The sequence below is a fragment of the Cynocephalus volans genome, chromosome 1 (assembly GCF_027409185.1).
Source record: "Cynocephalus volans isolate mCynVol1 chromosome 1, mCynVol1.pri, whole genome shotgun sequence".
In the NCBI taxonomy this organism is placed as follows: Eukaryota; Metazoa; Chordata; class Mammalia; order Dermoptera; family Cynocephalidae; genus Cynocephalus; species Cynocephalus volans.
In genome coordinates, this window is record NC_084460.1 from 132276962 (window position 1) to 132297971 (window position 21010).

At 37.8% G+C, this 21010-nt stretch overlaps 1 protein-coding gene across 5 annotated transcripts in view; it reads right to left on the bottom strand.

The window, feature by feature from the left end:
• Nucleotides 1–1950: 1950 nt before the first annotated feature.
• Nucleotides 1951–21010, bottom strand: part of LOC134377690 (OX-2 membrane glycoprotein) — a 35584-nt gene continuing 16524 nt past the window's right edge. For 2 of the 5 annotated variants that reach the window (XM_063096289.1, XM_063096324.1), the window contains 5 exons: nucleotides 19523–19849; nucleotides 14841–15113; nucleotides 12764–12871; nucleotides 3737–3842; nucleotides 1951–3104 (listed from right to left, as the gene is read on the bottom strand). In XM_063096289.1, the coding sequence (XP_062952359.1) occupies nucleotides 3772–3842; nucleotides 12764–12871; nucleotides 14841–15113; nucleotides 19523–19849 (779 nt within the window). In that variant the 3' untranslated portion in view covers nucleotides 1951–3104; nucleotides 3737–3771. Of the gene's footprint in view, nucleotides 3105–3736; nucleotides 3843–10517; nucleotides 10544–12763; nucleotides 12872–14840; nucleotides 15114–19522; nucleotides 19850–21010 lie in introns of those variants that run through there. The other 3 variants (XM_063096315.1, XM_063096304.1, XM_063096294.1) reach the window with 3 other exon arrangements.

Consider the following 21010-nt stretch of genomic DNA (forward strand, 5'->3'; position numbering starts at 1 on the left):
TCCCCTGTCTCTGAGCACGTTTACCACCACCCTGGAATTTTTCTAAGTTTTTACTAAGAGAAATACGTGATGGAACTATTCTAAGTGACACAAAAGTTTACAACTTTCCCAATTTTGCTTAAATATGCAAAGCCTGACCTACCACTTTGCAAAAAAGCACCTGTAATTGAAAGTTGAAGATAAGTGTGGGAGGCCTAGTGAGCCCCTCCCAGGGTGGAGAGGGCAGGAGTGACGGGGAGGGGGCAGGACCGTGGGGCTCCACACTGACTCGCCTTCTCTGACAGAGGGGCACACTCGGAACTGCCCCTTCTTTTTCCTCTCTTTACTTCTCTCTCACCCTCCCAAGTCTTCTCCGTCAAACATATCTATGTAGGTCCAAATCTCTCAATATCCTGAAAGGTAACTGATAAACCATTTGTATTAGTCTGTTTCTGTTGCTCATAACAAAATACATGGAACTGGGTATTTTATAAAGAAAACAAAATTTATTGCTCATGGTTTCTGAGGCTGGGAGGTCCAAAGTCCAGGGAACACAGCGGGTGAAGATCTTGGTGGTGGCAGCAGTGATGGCAGGGTATTACAAAGTGGAAATGGTGGGGCAGAGAGAGACACTAAGCTCTTCATGTGCTCTCCTTTTAAAGCCCTCCAAACCATGCCCATGACCACCATTTTCAATCCATTCACTACTGCACGGTCCTACAGTGCAATCACCTCTTCAAGACCCCACCTTTCAATTACCATAATAGGATTTCCCAACCTCTTAGCACTGTCACAGTGGGGGGGAAGGGAAGAGGTCAAGTTTTGGGGGACACTCAATGCAAGGCACCACTTAATAAGCCAATTTAAACTGAATTATTAGTGATGGATAAAGATTAGTCCTAGGACTCTCTGAGATCTCTACACTTTGAGGAGAGGTTCTCAGGAAGGCAATGCCTTAAATTAAAGTTCTGGTTGAACGGTGAAATCCTTAGGGACTGTGAAGATAGCTGTGTAGAAAGGAGCTCCTTTGAGAAAGACTCATGAAATCTCATAAGGTGATCTCCTTCTTTGCATATTCTTTAATTCACTATTAGTCTTTAGTACTGTCCCTGAGACTGTTTCAGGGGATCCATATAATCAGAATTATTGTCATAATAACACCTATACCTTTTTTGCCTTTTTCACACTCATTCTCTCACAAGTGTGGTGTGTAGTTTTCCAGAAGCTATGTGTGATGTATAATGTTGGCATTCTGACAGCAATTATGATGTATGCTTGTATATTTTTGTTTTCACAATTTATCAGTTTTAATTTCAAATACAATAAATATCAACAGACATAAATCACTTTACAAAAACGCTCTTTGGGGTCCTTAATAATGTTTTTATGTGCATAAAGGGTTACTGATACCAAAATGTTTGAGAACTGCTACATTAAGTTGTCCTACCTGATTTAGCACCAAATCAGCTGAGATACCAGAAATACAGCAAAATACAGGATAGTAATTCCTACTAAATTCAAAACTGTGTGAGCTAGCTAATCAGTTTGCAAAGGCTGGTATCTAAATGCTAAATCAAAAGAGTACATAACATACGAGTGTAAGGAAGTGCTCCCAAACTGGTGGGATCATGTCAAAAGGACCCAGGTGCCAACTTGAAGAGCTCCCACTGGCCAGACCAGCGACATCTGATTTGTGATTCTGAGATTAATCAGAAACATCAACTATATCTTGCAGGAGGTGGGAGATAGCGGGGAGGGTTTCACACAGAGGGAAAAAATACAAGGATTTTCATTTATTTCCACATTTCTCAAGAGAATATTATAAACCAAATATTTAGAGTTGACACTTTTAATTGTTCAGTATTTTACTACAAATATAAGAAATAATACAGAATTAAATAACACATGAAAAATTTGCTAAATATAAATATCCAATACAACAGTGAAAACAACTAACATTTTAATTCCTAGGTCACTGGATAGAGACAGACAAAGCAAAAGATACTGAAAAAGCCACTAATTTAGTCTTACAGTTATTTAAGATTAATTATTGTTCCACTAGTTAGAAGAATATCTTTAGAACAGAGGGATATTATGCTCATCTTTGTCTCTTCAGCTATTATGAAAAATTAAGTCATGGGAAAAATGCCAGGAGAGACAAAGCATATGAATCGGCTGACTGCTATACAGGAAGTCTGCTAAATATCTGTTTTTCATGATGTATTTCTATTATACTTGGGTTGAATTCAGAATGACCTAAAGCAGCGCTGGGTTGTATTATGAGACAGACAGACAGGGAAAGCATGCGTTTTTAAAAATGTGACCTATTATCTAAGACTAACAATATTTATCCTGCCATAACAATAAGTGAGTTAAATAGATAAGTTAAGGTTACCAATGTTATTTCACAATAAATTGAGTCATATTTCTGTTGTAATAAATCTCACAGAAGTACATGAAGAATCAGCAAAACCAAGGGTTCTAGCAAGGCCAACTATTAACAAAACAGTAAGCAGGTAGTGGGCTGGATACCAAATGATGGAAAACATACTCATGGAGCTAAGAACAAGAGAAGAACAGACGTAACATCAAAAGAAAGGCAAAAGGTAGTCTCAGAAAAGTTCTTTGGACCTTTCTGTAATCTTTCTTCTCTCTCTTTTTCACTTCTTCCCCCTTTGCTTACTCCTTTTTTTTTCCTGGAATTAAATCAGTTTTTAGAGCTGAATGGCAAATTATCTGGTCCAACTCCATTATACTTCGGATGAGGTTTGAGGTAAAGTGACTAACACAGAGTTCCCATGAGTGGAGCCCAACTCAGCCAGTGAGCTCAGTGCTCCTGATTCTAAGTCCATAGCTTTTCAACAGTGCAACACTGCATTGCTTTACAGAACCAAGTCCTACAACAGACCTGAGAGGTAAAATGACTTCCTCTTGGGACTCAGACAAACAGTGAGTAGCTTAGATGGTAGTGGAAAGTCGTGGGATTCTTAATCCTTTTGGTCCCACCTTTTTTGCTCTTTTAGGTTCCTTGGAGAATGGTCTTTTTTCCTCCTGCTTTCTTCTTGCATCAGATTCAAGTAGACCAGGGAATAATTTTGAAGGTTCTGTGTGATTCCTCTACGGCTCTTGATAAAAGAAAGACCAAGGTATTAACTTTGGACGTTTGTAATTTCTGCCCTAATAGAATTTAACATAAATAACAGAAGGATTAAGAAACACATAATTTCATTGGTAAAAATAAGGAGGTAGATGTTCCTGACCCAATGATGTGAGGGAACTATGACTCTCCTTAAAAGGACATAGGAAATCCCAGGAAATAATGGTTTGGAGAATCACCTACAACTACAAGTAAAGAAACATGTTCAAGAATTCCAAATGATCTAAATGTATTTTATTTATAAGGCTTTGAGTAATGATGAACAAGCTAATTATCCTGATTTGATCATCACACATTGTACAGATATAAATATTCAACTCTGTACCCCACAAATATATATAATCAATTATGTTTCAATTTAAAAAAAAAAGCCCTTGAGCTTTGTTTTCTATGGGTGCTAGCTTGTTGAACATAAGGTTGGGAATGATCATAGACAGAGGCCTTTTCAAGGGCTTCTGGCTTTCTAGCATATAAACTGGGAGGATGTGGGCTTCCCTACAAGGCATGTAGATAGTGAAGTAAAAGACCCAGAATTTTCTCTTGGCACCACCTGCATGATCTAAAACGACAGTGTGTGTGTCATCTTAGGTAATTCTTTACCAGAATCTGCAAAGTTCTGCATATTTTAGATCCTGTCAATATTTCCAACATCCGATGTCAGTGGTCCATGGGAGGACCATTTTTTTTCCCCCAGTGTGGCTCAATACTGTTAAAAGATATAATAAAAATAAAAATAAAAAATAAATTACTGTAAAAATAAAATAAAGTAACAGATATATATAATGTAATTCATTTTTAATTATTGGATTCAACAGACATAAAATTACTCTGAATGAGCAACCATCTCAGACCATACTCTGACTAACACTGCTCTAAAATATTAATGACTTCTCTGCCTTAGAGCTTTCATATTTACAATTCTTTTGCTAGAAGCTACTCCTCCCTTCTCTTCTCCAAGGCTGGCTTATTCTGTCCTTTCAGGTTTCTGATTAAATGTCATCACCTCAAAGAAGCCTTCCCTAACAGATTCCAAATAAATAGTCTCCTCTTCAAGTTATTTTCTTTCATTGCATGCTATAGATTATATTATTTCCTCATGAATACATTCCCATGTTTTAACAGTACATACATATTTGCTGATTCACTCCCTGTTTCTCTACCTTGCTGGACTGAAATCTCCATCAGAATGGCAGCGTCCTCTCTTGTTCATTATAATGTAACCAGTGCTAATTACAATGCCAGGTTTGTGAAAAATTATTAATAAATCTATTTGTAAAATCAGTAAATGGATGAATGAACGTAACTTCCATGAGCTTTAGTTTCATCTTGTAAGATGGAAATAAGAATAAATTTGCTGTGAAAATTAAATGTAATAACTTCTAGAAAGTCTAGTCCTTTTGTCCTAAGAACATTCATTTAAATAGTTAAGAACACTTTCCATGTCCTTCTTTCATCCCTAGCACATTCCCAATTCCCAAGTTTTCTCTTTTGAAATCTAAGCATCCCCTCTTGCCCAGAGGTAAGACTATTCCTTTTGAACTACCAATTAGCAATAACAGAATTTACTATTTTTTATATGACCTAAACTACTGACTGGAATCCAGAATAATAATCCAAGTGATAACATGGTTTTCTTGAGCAATAACTAGATAGAGAGCCCTAGAATAAGGTTTTGTCATTGTCATTATTGTTGTTGTTTTTTAAATCTCTTCAACCTAATTTTGAATAATTGCTTGATTTTGTATCTGGTCCAAAAAAGGTTTATTCTTTCTCTAAAACAAAGTTTCTATATCAAACATATCTATTCCCTACCTTCCCCCTCCTCCCCCCACAAATGATCATGCTTTAGATTCACAGCTCTTGCTGAAACAGAATCTTTCAGGATTCTTTGGTACTACAGAAGGCCTGAGGACCACTTGAAGTACCTGCTAATTTGCAAATACCCAGGACACACCTAGAGACTCTGATTCTTTGTTTTTTCAGGTGGTCCAGGAAAATCTTTTTTTGGTGGGTGGGTCATCTATGAACTAATGTAATGAGAAAACAGAAACTACAAGGTTTGTTTAAGACACATAGAATGAAGGGTAAAGAAACTATTTAGTGGAGAGATGAGAGAACAGCCAAATCATAGTAAGAACAGGAGAAATTATGTGGAAACTCCATGAATCAGTGCTGCCAGGCGGTCTAGAGCAGCTTTCGATCTACAACCATCTTCAGGTAGCTGCTCTTCCTGACATCTGGCAGTTTAGTTTCCTGAAAACCCATTCACACACATCCGTATTATGTAACAGTCCTTTCTCTACCCCGTGACTTATGACTTATGCTAACTTTAGTCAGCAACTGCTCTTTTCACCCTCCAAAAACAACCTTCTAACCAAAATAGTTTCTCTTCTTCAAAAAGAAAATAATAAGATTACAATGTCAAGAAATCAATTTTAGGCATCACAAGTTCATTTCAGTACACATAGGCTTTTTGGTACATCTACTTTCTTTTTCTTTTTTTTTAATTGAAACACAATTGGTACATATATTTTCTGATCCCATCTCCCCACTAGGCTTATCTTCACTCCAAACTTCTCCCAAGACTGTTACTGAAATGACTTACATGTGTTTTTCTCCTTTCCAAATACTCCTGCCCATGAGTACAAACAAATTCAGAGAACTTCTAAAATCTTCTTCCCCAAAGCCTACCTTTCTGCTACTATCCCCATGTCTTCCCATCCATTTACCTCTTAAAACTTACCCTTCCTTCAACATTTGTACAATACATGAATAAATAAATAGACATTAATAAAACCAAAGGAGACCTTAGGTTTAGTAATGATAGGAACTAACATTTATTGGAAACATACTATGTTGCATTAGTATGCTGGAGACCTATTGATCCATATCGATGGTTAAATTATCTAAATTGTCGGTAGCTTGAAATCCGCCACAGTGGGAATATGTACACCACAGAAGTTTGCAAAAGCTATAAATAAGCACTCCACTCCCTCTCCCCCAAGCCAGTTTCTCGGTATACCATTGGTTTTAAGCACTTTTCTGAGCACTTGCATGTATTCCCTTTTAAATCTTCACAACATTTTCATGAGATAGTTACAATTATTATCCCCATCTTATCAAATGAGGGAAGAGAGGCACAGGGAGTTAAATGGCTTGCCCAAAGGTACTCAGCTAATTTGCAAAGAAACGAGACTTGATCAAAATCACCAAATAATAGAACATAGTTGCTAATAAAAATAATAACTGATTGGAAAACAATCAAGTCTCTGTGTTATTTACAATCATCCTGGTCAGGACTGACAGTCAAAAACTTTAACTCCTGAAGGCAAAAATATTTTTGTAGAAAAAAGACATTATATTCAATTTCTCAATTATTTCATGCAGGCTTGCTTAAGATTAAAAGAATTTCAGTTAGGCAGAAGGAATACATTCAAGAAACATATTGAACAACATGGTGACTATAGCTAATAACAATTTATAGTATACTTAAAAACTACTGAGTGAGTAGATTTTAAGTGTTCTCCCCACAAAAAATAAGCATATGAGGGAATGCATATGTTAATTAGTACGGTTTATTCATTCCACAATGTATACATATATCCAAATATCATGTTGTACACCATAAATACGAACAATTTTTACTTGTCAATTAAAAAATAAATTAAAAATAATAAAATAAAAATTAATAATAAACAATAATTTTTTAAAAGATTAAAAAAAGCTATTGTACACAAGTCCCAAAGGTATCTGATGAGAAATCTTTAAATGACTTTCAAAATTCAAGCCTAGACTTTTCTCTTTGTTGTATAAACATTGGAGAATGTTGGAGAACTTACAAACCAGAGACCACAGAGATTCTTAGAATTAGGAGAATTGACAAGCCATCATGAAATTCTACCTAGTTTGTTTATTGAGAAGCAAGAGGCTGTCTTGTGATAGTTTCCCATTCATAGAAGCTTAAATAATTGTCTCTGATAAAATATAGGATTTAACATTGAAGTTGTGATTTTTGCAAAATTTGTCTTGCATGTTTTTATTGCTAAATCTCAATTGTTCACTATTCACTAGAGGAAATTGTATTTTTTTACAGTATAATTGCTGTGAGACTAAATTTATTCATGTAAATTGTACTGAACACCTTGAGACTTTTATTTCCTAATTTATTTTTTATATTTCTAGCAATTTTTCTACCTGATATATTTAGTCAAATATATATTTTTCAGCTCTGTTAAAAAAAGAACTGTTAGTCAAAGAACTACTCTACTGCATAGAAGCTGTTGAAATCAATTTGGATCTATAAATAAGGATTTTAAAGAATTCTAAGAATGATATTAAAAATATTGGGGCTCCTATAATCTACATGGGCCTCATAACATGAGTCTGCAAGTACTAGGGACTCAGAAATCCCCATTTTAATGAGTTATGATAAATGGGGAAAGACCAATTTGGTCATGCCTAACATCACTCCTTGCACACAGCGATAATATAATTTTCCCACATTAATCTTCCACAGAGAGTCCAGTGAACTTTGCCTATGACTAAGATATTAAAGGACGTCAGAACTGCTTGCCTCTGTGAGGGGTAGGAGCAGAGAGAATCGGGAAATACACATGACCTGAGATTCCAATTTAAAAGCAAAAAGGAACCTTAGTTTTTGTAATATTACAGTTAGTGATGATTAGAAAAAGAGAGAAAGCAGAAGTAATGTCTTTGCATCATTGACTTGAGAGACAAACTGTAATCTTAAAAAATCTAAAAAAATGAAGTCTTGCCTGGTTGGAAGGAGATGGGACATGGGTGGAAAAACCCAAGTAACGCAGTCAGAGGTTTTGACCGGGTTCTCATGTTCTTTGTTACAGAGTTACCATGAACAAAGCGAAGGCTGTGGAAGGCTGTGGAATTACACATATCGAATGCTTGCACTAGGAGGTCAGTTAACAGCTGTTCTCCTACTCAACTCACTCCCACCCCCTTAGCATTTGTAGTGGCATAGTAATGGCCCCCCAAAGATGTCCACATCCTAATTCTAGGAACCTGTGACCATGTTATTCTTACATGGCAAAAGGGATTTTGATGATGTGATTAAATTAAGGATTTATCCTGGACTACACAGGTGCACCCAATATAATCACAAGAGTCCTTAGAAAGAGCAAGCCAGGAAAGTCAGTGTTCAATGTGAGAGAGACTCAATGGGCCACTGCTGACATGGAAGGCAGAAGGGGGCGAAGAGGAAAGGAATGTGAGTGGTCTCTAGAAGCCGGAAAAGGAAAGAAAAAGGATTCTCCCTAGGGCTTCAATAAAGGGATGCAGCCCTGAAGACACCTTAGTTTTAGCTTAATGAGTCCATGTTGGACTTCTGACCTCCAGAATTGTAGGATAATAAATGTGTGTTGTCTTAAGACACTAAGTTTGGGATCATTTGGTAAAGAAGCAACGAAAAAATAGTATAGTATTTATGATGTTTCCCCCTCAGTTAAGTCATGTTGAGCACTTTAACAAAGAGACCTAATTTTTTCCAGTTTAAAGATTATAAAGTTGGCTTCTGGGCATGACTATACTGCTGAAGCACGTGACTACCCAAACAAAACCACTGGTAACAGACTCTAGGTAAAGTACATACACAAGCTAAAATGCAAACGGAGCAGAGACATTGGAGGATTGTTCAGCTGGAGGAGTTTTCATCCTTCTTTTTACATTAATTATTCTAACAGATTGCACTAATGCTGGCAGCTAATCTCCTTAAAACAATCCATGGCCAAAAAGCCAAGGGAACGAGTATGTGATCTGAAGATTGAACTGGCATCTAATTGCTGGGCAGGAGATTGAGATGTCTTGACTGCTGGAGGTATTCCCCACCCATAGACTGAAATTCAAAATTTGGGTCATCTAAGCCCACACGGGTTTATGTGTCAGAGAGGAAAACAGCAAAGAACAGCTCCAGTCAAGAATGTTCAGGCTTTAAGGGTCTGTTAGCTAAGGACTTTGTGATCAGATAGGTGACATTTGTACCCATGAGATTACTGCAAAATTTTTGCAGAGAAATAGTCGTGGAATGCAAGAATCCTCCCAGCAATGTTGACCTAGGCAGTTCAGTAAAGGTTCCCTATAGCTTTTCTCACATAATGCATCATATTTCTTCTTCCTGGAACTATGAGGATACTGGGGTGGGGGCGGGGATTACCCTTCATCCAGCCTTTTTCTGGGAAGCATAAGTACAATTATTTAGCAGAGCAAAGATTCTTATTTTGGGGGGAACAAATATTCTTTGTACTGTCCTTCCAACTAATAACCAATTTCACCATCACAAATTTTTTATTGAACATCTTTCTTGTTTGACACAGTACTAAGTTTAAAATAGAAGAAAGTGACATGCTCCCACCTAGGAAATAGTGTTTTACTAACACTGTCATTGCCACATTGCTAAGAGCCCATTCATAGGTTAGATTACTGTGAAGTGAAGAAAATCAAGGTAAATAGACAGATCATGTGAAATAACTAGTACTTGAAAAAAAATGCAGTTTAGAATTATGCATTTCACATGATTGTCTAAATGTTCTAATGTTTTCCAACTCAGCCTTGACTCAAGCAGACAAAACTAAAGAAAATGGATACTCAGAAATAAAGATTTGTACAAATTAGGCGATTTCTATGATGCTCTACTCCAAAGTGAAGATTCTTTTTGAGAAACATGTAATTGTTGGTGGGTTGACTAATGAGAAACAGAAGTTTATTCTCAACCTCAAATTTAACTTCGTTGTTGTATATGTGGAAAGGACAAATTTATGACATCACTGGGTTTTAAGAGAAAGAACTATTATGAGACGGTGGAAAATTTCCCTAGGAAATTTTAATTCTTCTTTACTTTCTATTTCAGTAATAAAGCACTGGATTCATGAAAGATAAAAAAATATTTTTTGAATGCTTATTAGTCTTATTGTGGTAGTCTCCTGGAGTAACTATGACGATACATCAGGAACGGTGAAGAGAAATAGCCTGCAACTCATCATACCTTCTTCCAGAGTGCAGCTTTCCAGTGAAAAAACCAATCTTGCTCGCTGGCATCATACAGAATCACAAGAAAAGTAAAGGAAGTCTAACTTCTATGTCAAAATAACATCAGTCATCAGGATTACCCCTCTGTGCAGAAACTATAAGTTTGTTTTCACTTTTGTAGGCAATGAGTAATGATCATGATCTAAAAATAAACAGACTTACCTTACTTACCAGACTTTTTATCACTGGCCATTGGGAAGCTTCACAGAGATAATTTTTTGCCTGCTCACACTCTAGAAATTCAATAACTAATTCGTCTCCATTTTCTCTTTCAGCAAGAAGGGTAAGCAAAAATGGAAGGCAAATGTATACGGCAATTTCCTTTCCTCACAATTTAACCATCAGAATTCGCTACTTGAAGAAATAAAAAGTGTCACTCTCTTCTATGATTTTCTTCTTTTTCTCTCAACTTTTTGTATAACTTAAGGCTTGGTCTTAATGAGCCAGTATTTCCTTAGGCCTAAGCATTTAAACCTTCAGCGTACTCCACACTTGGCTTTACCAGCTGGAAGTATATGGAACCAAATTATCTGGCTGTTAACATTTTTGAAACCAGTCAAAAATCCAGTCATTCAAAACATGCCCCTGAACATTCAGAGCAAATAACTAACTTGGTGGTATGTCATGAAGACATCGTCAGTAAATGGCAATCCTAGCGCTTATGAGATTCAGCACAGGTTCAGGTATCCATTTCATAAATGAGGAAAAACTTTGGCACAGAGATAAGCTGACTCTTTGCTTCAAGAATCGAATAAGACATTAAGCAGTTATATTTCGCAGAAAATCCAAGACTTGCTCAATGACCAAAGGTTAATTATTTTGCAAATGTCCCTTTCTAGAGGAATTTATCTTGGGCTTGAGTAGATTGTATTGTAAAGCTCTTGTCCAAGTGGGACTTTTCAAATACATTTGAGTACTTTATACTTTTCTACTTGCATATTCCAAAAGAATAGGCAGTGACAGTAAGCACAGATTAAAATGAATGCAACTAATAACAATCGGTTCAAGTCAGATTCCAGGGCATCAGCAATGACTGGAAGAACATTCCAGCAGAGGTCAGGAGACCAAGGCTCTAGACCTACACTGCTGTTAAGGAGCTGTGTGACTTTAGGGAAAGAAGTCAACTGCTATCTCTGAGCTTCAGTTTCCTAACTGGAAAAATAAAATGTTTGGGTAAATAAGACTCCAACAGACTTCTGCCTTTGACATTCTGTGGGGTGCTTATGAGTTTTATGGGCTTTATGTCTATGTCTAAGAGCATCAGATCTGTAATCTCCTCTCTGGAACAGAACAAACACCTCCACCTACTTTTGCCAAAGGGCCATTGACACTGAAGATTTGTTGCTTGTTTTGTAAATTCACAAGAATTAATATGTTTACATACGGCTTATGCAAAATAGTCAAAAAACCTAGAACATACAAGGGTACTTCAAAAAGTTCATGGAGAGATTTGTATTATCTTTTAATTCTACTTTTTCATGAACTTTCCGAAGTACCCTTGTAAAAGACATAGTCTATAAAACATGAAATAAAAAGAAAAAAAGGTAGTATTTGAGTGAGATTTTTAATCAAAATCTAAAATAACACTTAAAGCCAACATATTTCCTCCCCTGACTCCTATCCTTCAACCATCTTAGATGGAGGGAACTCCCATATTACCCCTTCACCTTAGGGAATTCCCATTACATAAAACAAACTGAAGCTTTGTATTCACTTTAATAAGTTATGTCCTGTCTTCAGAAACCAAAGAAATATTTGATTTTCTCTCTGTAAAGAACTCACTCCTCTTGTTTTGTCCTGTAGTATCTTAGACTTGGCATTTAAGAGGTACTGGATTTGCAATAGGAGAAAAAGAATTGAAAAAAAAAAAACAACTTTGAAAATCTATCCATCCATTCAATCATTCATTCACTCATCATTCATTCATTCATCACTCATTCACTCAACAAAAGAACACTTATTGAGCAGCTGGTATATATAAGATGCTCTGACAGATGATGTGGAAGATAAAAAGAGATGTACAGTCTAGAAAGGCAGAATGACATGACACAGTTACTACAAGTATGGATCACCTATATGTTGCCAATAGTGTGTGAGACATCGTGGGAAATATAGCATAGAAAGTGCTACTTAATGAGTGATCATATTGGACAATTTCACAGTCTTAATTGGGCAGCTTGCCTGTGGAATGCTGTAAAAAGAGAAGTGATTGTTCTTCTCATTAATGGGTAGGGAAGACCCTGAATGGTGCCATTCTTTCTTTGGTTCTGCCATCAAATGATTCCATTATAATCAGGTAAACATTTTCCGCATTTCCTCTTATTAATCCTTCCACTCAACTCATAAAATTATTAGCCTTTAAGCCATCTTAGCAAATGAAAATGTTCGATTTAAATGTCTAACTGCAAGAAAATGAAGCATTTTAAACTGCATCGACATTTATCTATTTTGGAAACAACAGACAAAACACACTGTGTCCATTCCATTATTTATATCTTCAGATGACCTCCAAATTGTCATTAAAAAATCATTTAACTTGTTTCATTCTTTGTACTCCCTGTGATGACTCACCTCGATCCTGATTCCGGTGACGTTTCCAGTATAATAGGATTGAGATTAGGACCAGAAGAATTACCAGGGAAACAATGCTCAACAATAGCGGCACTGAAAACCAATAACCTATAGATATTGAAGGCAGAAAAAGGAAAATGAAGTCACAAGAGGAAACTGTCGAGGCAAAAAGTAGTAAAGCAATAGTTATTAAGAGTTTTTACTTGAGTTGAGCTTTCAATTAAAATTATCCTTAAATACATACATATTGAGGTCTATATACATAATTTCATATTATTTTAATAACAATTAGATTGCATTAGTAATAACTAACAGGCTTGATGTGGTTACTACATAATAAGAACTCTAAATGTGTGATCTCATTTAATCCTTAAAGCATCCCATGAGGTATTATTATTATTATTATTATTATATAACAAATTAAAAAAAAAACTGAGGCTCAGAGAAGTGGGCTCAAAATCAGGGCAGTAAATGGGTGGGTCAAGGCTTGGTCAAAAGTCTGTTTGCCTCCAAAGCACATATTGTTTGCTATACTGTCCATCAAAGTAATATATGTTTACTGAGGAAATTTTGAAAAAATACAGAGAAGCAAATAGAAAAAAAACATGAATCTCATGATCTCAGCCCCAAGAAATAACCCATCTAAATGTTTTTATTGTATTTCTTCTCCTCTATATCTTTGTTATTAAATCTCTTTTCAGTAGTCAATAAATCAGCTCAGTCGAAATATCAGCTCCTCAGTGCTACTTTGTAATAAAAAGGCAGAAAAAAATGCTCCCTGAGTGGGGAATCTCCAGCATCTTCTCCATTAGCTCCATAATGGGATTTGTCACATTACAATTTATTTTTCTTGTCACATTACAATTTAACTGAGCACCTTCAGACAGGAATTTGTCTAATATCTATAGTTCTAGTGCTTGGCATAATGCTTTGAGCATGGAATATTTTTGGTAAATGGTCACAGATTTAACAAATATTATACAAATGATATATAAACATTATAAATAGTATGTCAAATTTGACATTCTCAGAAGAGAAGACATGTTCCTTTTCTTGTTTTTTCTGGAAAGTTTTCCTTTTGCCTTGTCTAAATCTGAGAATCTCTTTACAAATATCCAAATCCAACACGTCAAGCCTTTCTGACCATATTTACCTAAATATCCACTTTCGAGTTAGTCTGGGTTTTCAGGGACCCCAGAAATGCCTCCAGGAGATGTTCCCTAGAAGCCACTGCACAAATAAGGCATGCACAGAAAAGCCTTTCCAGATTTTATTGTTCAAAAAGAGCAGAAATATTTTTTAGGAGGCTTATTACTGAGTGCTTCAACCACTGTTAGTGCTCAGAACTACACAGAAAAAGAAAACTGTGGCTATCACTAAAACTTGTCCCTAAAAATCACTGCTGCCTTTATTCTCTCACCAATAATTCTCACCTCTTGTATCTTCAAGGCCCAGAGACAGTAGTTTAGATAGAAACACAAGAGAACAAAAGGAGACTTGAATGGGAAGCAGTTTGCATTAAAAAAGGTGATTCATATCAGCCCCTTTCCCACAGTGGAGATTTTACAGATACTTCATCATAGATGTCACTTCTTCCAGGAAATTCCCCCCCAGACTGACTGATGCCCCTCCTCCCACACCTCCAATCCTTTCATGGTGCATGTAGCTTTCTTTTTGAAGCATTTAACATGCAGTTTTACAACTGCCCAGCCACTTCTCTAGTAGACTAGAAGCTCTCTGAGTGCAGGGACTGAGTTTTCTCCTCATTATTTTATTTTTCGTGCTCAACCCAAAGTTTGGAGCACAACAGGCACTCAGTAAGTGTTATTAGAATAAAAGAAATAAATGAATGAATGGATCTCAGCAACAATATTTCGTATGTGGCAATGTGTCACTTTCACCAAAGTAAACCTTGCTTTATTTGCTTTCTTAACTCTGCTTTTCTTTCCTTACTTACTCCATTCTCTCCCTAATTAGCTCTTCTGCTAACAGGCTGAAAGTCTCTGCGGACATTCACTGTCTTCCACATGTGTGAACACAGACGCAACCACGGCCATCTTTGCCCTCTTTCTCTTACCTTTGTTCACAGTTTGCCTGAAGTTGGTCACAGTCCCCAGATGCAGCACCTGGCAGATCACCTCCTTCCCCACCTGACTCTTGGGGTCTTTGACTTGGAGGATGCTGGTGACAGATGTGGTCCCATTTGGGTGTGAGAGACTCTCAGTACTATTCTCAATCCCTGACCCAGCGACCTTCCAGGAGATCACGGGGGCTGGGCGGGCAGTGGCAGAGCAGGTGATATTTAGGTTGTCTTCAGAGAGATTGTAGTGAAGGAATACTGTGGGCTGTACTGGGACAAAAAAAAAAAAAAAATGATCTGCCGTCAGTTAAGCACCTGGTCTGAGTCCTGCACTCTCTTCAGATAGATGAGGGGAAGATTCTTACAGAAAGATGGTGGGGGCTAGAAAGACAAGGTGACACATCCCCCCCCCAACAGGGGTCTTCCCAGTTCTTCCTTCTCTAATTCTCTGACCTGCGGGATGGAGATTGGCCTAGTATAAACCTATGATGAGAAGACAAGACTCTCTCTGTAGTATGTCTCAAGCAGAATTAACCGGGTGGACAGAGGGTACTGAGAAGTCAGATGATACTCTTCTCTCTCTCTAACAGTCCAAAGCCTAGTTACTCTGTTTTTCTCTTCCACGGGCAATGCAGCATCTCTGCCTTCGTCTGGGTATTCCTCTCAAATAGTTTGACAATAACCCCCAGTCAGCACCTCCATACATGTAGCCTGCACTTATCAGAAGCACCAGGGCAGTTTCAGAACACAGCCCATACAGGGGCTGCTGCTTACAGACAGCCATTTTCTGTTTGGAGCTGGACCAACGAATCATGAGATGCACAGAGGAGACTTGGAAAGTCCCTGTTTGGAAGATCTACACAAATGAAAAGTAGAAATGCATAGCCAATAACCAGAAAAATCAAAGAATGACAGCCGGAAGAACCTTGGAGATCACCTGATGAAGTTAAAAGAAAATAGCTTATGAGAAACAGACATTATTTTCAGGCCAGCTGTAGCCTGTTCCCTTTTAGAAGTCCCCTGACTGAGTTCATTTTTGTTGGAACATTGAGTTTACCTCTGCCAAGCAAATGCAGACTTGTCTCTCTGTGGTTGTCTTTGGAGCACACTAGATCATTAAAGGGCAAGGCTAACTGAAAGCCTGGGCTCTGCTTATAGGGTCAAGAGTTGGGTGGATGACCATGGGCTGGGGGGTGGGGTGGGTGGGGGGCTACGGAACTGTGGCTCTGTCTAAAGAGTGCCCAGATTGCTAACATCAGCAAGCACTGGAGAGAGAGTGATAAAAGTGAAGGAAGAGGAGTACAGTTGCATGGCCAGAGTGGGTGTCAGGTGTATCAAAGAACAGCTTAGATAAAAGCTATAAGGTGTGGCTGCGAAGGGTCAGTGTGGAAGACAACAGGATTACTCGCTAGAAGACTCAGACAAGTCCGGTTCTTAGGTGAAAAATGATACAAAAGATTACAAGAAGGGTAAGTATGAGGAAAAAAATGTAAGAAGAGGAAGAGAAAAAAATGGAATAGAAATGAGAAAAGTAAGACTTAAGAAAGAAAAGAATAAAAGTGAGATAAGAGGACATGGAAGGAAAGGAGGAAGGGAAAGGGGAAAACAGAGAGAGACAGACAGACCAAGAGACAGACACAGACACACAGAGAGAATGAAAGAAGTGGAAATCAACAAGAAAGCCTGACATAAGATTCTGCAGAGAGGACTCATCATAGGAAAAATAAATGAAAAAAACATGTATTTGGTGCTGTCACACCTTCCTTGCATTCTTACCCACTGAACCTCCTTTCCCCCATGGCCAGTATTCTTGATGTGCTTAAACTCTCACTTTAATATTCCTAATAACCTAAGTTTGTCTTCTTTTTCCTAAAACCACCATCAAGTGTGCCATGCCCCCAAGTTATCCCTTATTCCCACTTCCTAAACCTTCATCTCAGCTATGTGTCAGTTAAGAGGAAAGGAATCTCATCAAACTAAGCCTCCTGGATTTTTTTTTTTTTTTTTTTGGCAGTTATTTCAATTCAGGCTTTATTAAAGCTGTTTCTGAATTTTACATTTCATCCTTGGCTTTCCCCAGTTGATTTTGCTTGTGTTTCAAGAATCTTTCATCATTTATCAAATCCTTTGCCATAAACGAGAGCACCGAATAACTTCTATGACTATCAAACTGACTGATTCTTTTATGGCAGTAAGGAAATTCAGTAAAAGATTTGTAGGATACAAGTACTACAATTCCAAGATCCCCCTCAACAAGCAAGCCAGAGCTTCCTTACATATCACCTGCAAGCCAATGTCTTTTCACTTTATCATAAAGATGAAAATTAGGAGCTCTGACACAATTTTCTTGCTCTTTCAGTCTAAAAATATGGGTTTCTTGTGGTGTGGTTAATGAAAGACCAGGAACCTGAAGGAAAATAAGTCACCGAAAGATTAGCTTACAAATTTTTTATAATTGTTACTTAACTAGTCTTCCCCTTTCTCTAGACTTAGGCAGCTATAAAAAATAGGAAGAACAATATGCATAATAAAAAAAACAATAAAAATAAATATCTGAGGGCCCACTGTAGTAGGCAATTTACACATTTCACTTAATACTTACAATATTGTGAGAGAATTATTATAAGCATTTTACAAATAAGAAAACAGGCTCAGAAGGGTGAAATGACCGGTGCCCAAAGTCACACAGTGACTGAGCTGGGATTTATGCTCTAGTCTATACCTACCAAGCCTATGCTCCATTATGCTGTTCTGGCTCCCTAAAGCACTTCGACTTGAGATTCCTACTATTTTAACTTCTTCTTTTAATTCTAAATTCACACTGTTAAAGTGTGCAAAACTACTGAATAATAGGAGAACCTAAAATTATTTTCAATCTACTTGCGAAAACAGGAGGTGGAAAGAAGTATTAGAAAACTCTTTAGGTAATGAGAACATTCCATACCTAAAATTATGGTTAATTCTAATTCACTGGTACTGATACCTAGTAATCCAAAAACATACAAGGGTACTTATAAATTGTGCATTTTCTTCTTGTCATCATCTGTCAATCTCACAGGAATGAAGGCAAGAAAGGACAAATTCCTATTGTAAAATCTGACTGCTTATTAAGTATGCACTTAGCAGAATGCCAAAAAGAGGTCTGGTTTCAAAGTCTTACCACCAGTCTTTTGATTGCAATTTAAAAGTGCGTGTTTACTTGTTTTTTGTGTGTTTAAATCTCACAGAGATGTTAGGGGCCACTGGTGGATGGCTTTATTGATACATGTCTGTGTAGTGCTTAGAATTATCTATTCTGTCTAAGAAGATAACTTTTGCCACCCCACTGAATGGGATCAAAGAGTTATAGTGAAAGTGGATTTATCTCATGGGTAACTAACTGAAGTCTAAACCTATGTGATCTGGACATCTAACGTTTAATTGTCCACTAGGGACACATTTGCATATTAATTAATCCTAAAAGATTGAAGCTAATATCTAGTTGTTCCTTATTCAAGTACTCACTGAAATTTAGTCACTAGATATTTTTTTTCTTTTGAGTACAGTCCTAAAGAGAAAGGTTAGATTAGATCATTAAAACCTCTTCTAACATTAAAATATCCAGAAATCACCTCCTTTCTAAAGTTTGACTGGTGTATCATTCATTTATTAAGTCATTTACTAGGCAAATATTTTACAGGACACCAGCTATAAACAAGACTGAAAACACACACACACACACACACACACACACACACACACACACACACACACAGAGGTCCACTAACTTTAGAAAGATAATACATAAAAAAAGAGCTAGATGTTTATACAAATGTGACCTAAGAGAGGCACAAAAAATAAAAAATAAAGCTTATTAATGTGAGAGGTAGTAATTTGTGAGTAACAATTTAAAAAAATCAGCATAACTAAATGAAATGAGAAATCGTGGAATTTTTTTCCTGATCAGCTCCTCCCCCACAAACTAACAAAGGATCATAAGGCAAATTTGGCAAAGGGGCAGATGAATCGGGGCTGGTAGAACGAGAAGTTGCAGGTAAATCTTGTATAGAGACCCACTTGGGTCCTTAACTACTGCCTCAGTTTGTCAACCTTGTGAATTTTTTTAAAAAAATGCTTATTATCCAGTTATGTCCCTAGTTGGCATCATTTTGGGTATGAGGAGCCTCTGCTGCATGTACCCTTATTAATCTGGAAAGAGCTACCTTGAAGCAAAGAATGACCACTGTAATTGACTCCAGGTTAGCCCAATCTGGCTTTGTCCTTAGATCCAAAAGGTTAAAGTTGTAAGGGACCCTAAAGATCATCTATTTCACACTTACTGTCCAGATAAACAAACTCTGGTGCAGAGAGTGGACAGGATCTTTCTTGAGTCACATGATTGCTAATGGCAAAGCCAGGTCTGAATCATACCACTGCTTATAGAAAACTTGTTGCCCTAACTCTTTCTGACTGTAGGATCCCTCACAGAAAAGATAGCTCCGGCCAGAGAACTCAATGTAGCCTCATGATCTCTCCAAATAACCATAACCACAGCTATAGTAGATATGAAATGCTAAGTGTCTTCTCATGAAACTTTCTGGGATTAGGGCCCAAAGAAACCCAGACACTGTAACCGTTCTCCAAACACTCTTGGACATAGTATTTCCACATAGTGATAATATATTCGCAGAGACTCTCACCATAGAGAGTGAGGCAGGCTGTTCCTGAGATCTTCCCAGAACCAAAGGTATTGAAGTGACACATGTAACACCCCTCATCCTCCAGGGTGGTGTTCCAGAAGGTGATGGTTGAGTTCTGGAGTCCCAGCTGAGTGATGTTTATCTTGTCCTTATAGGCAGGCTGGACCACAACCCCATGGTTCTTGCTGAAGGTGACCATGTTTTCTGGGCTTGCAGCCTTCTTCTTCTGCCATGTCACAATCAAGACTTCCTGAGAAGTTTGCAGAGAGCATCTTAAGGAAGCAGGTGTGTTCAGCTGCTCTCTTTCATCCTGGGTCACCACTTCCACTATGGAATCATAAAAGAACATTTATATTTTAAAACTTTAATACACACACACATGCACCCACACATACACACGTCTCCTTCATTACAAATACAATAAATGCCCAAAGTCAAATATAAAAAGACAAGCAAAGAAGAAAACATCATTTATTTACATGCCCACATGTTGCTAGAGAAATATAGGTTCAAATACGTTTGTTCAATCTTTGAAAGTAGAGTAGCAAAGTAGAAAATCAAGAAAACACACTCTCGGTGACCATGAACTAGAAAAAAACCTGTAGGCTAGGAAGTAGGTAGAATGAGATGGAAGATGGAATATACTAGGTAGGATAGAAGCATCATCAAGTGTGTTTATGTTTGAAGAGGTAGAGGTGAGGAGCAAGAAAGGGACAAAGGGAGATCGAATGTCATCAAGAAGTCCCCAGCATCACTCTCCCCAACAACTGACCAATTTACAACTATTGAAAAGCAAAGACTGCCAACCCAGGACTGCTGGAGCTAGATGGAAGGGGAGGAGAGACCTGCTGAGTTTAACCACTTAGGTAGGAAAAGCTACAGTGAGAGGGAGAAGGGACTACTTTGACCATTTCAAGCCCCAGCCATTTCAGGGAGGCTGAGTGAGGGACACAAAGAAGTTGGACGTCATGAATCAGGAGCTGGCAAAAGCTGCAGCTGTAGTCTGTTAACAAGAAGAGGGCCTCTGAGGACACCATACCAGCCCCCAGGCCAACAAAATCACTGTCAGGATTCCTGTGGACCCACATAGGAGTGAGGGGCTATAGCTGATGAAAGAAAGAAGCCCAAGGGCAGATGAGTCATGGTGAGAGACCCATGCACAGCCAGCCCTGCAGGAAATGTATGGAGTGTGGAGAGGAGGCTGGTCCACTGGGGGAATGCTGGAGCTCAGCACGAGTAGCTGATCTGCCTTCTGAGTGGCACAGGCCAACTCAGTGGAGAGTGGTTAGGATGACAGAACTGCAGAGCATGCAATTTGCTGGAAAGACTCAATTCTGGGCTAGAATTTCTACACAGACCAGGTGTTTATGACCTCACAAGACATGGAACTAATTAAAAGGCCAACAATTAAAAACTGATCTGCACAAAAGTCCCTCCCCAAAGAATCAGCAACAAAGCAGCAATTTAGTTCAACCACAGGGATCAAGT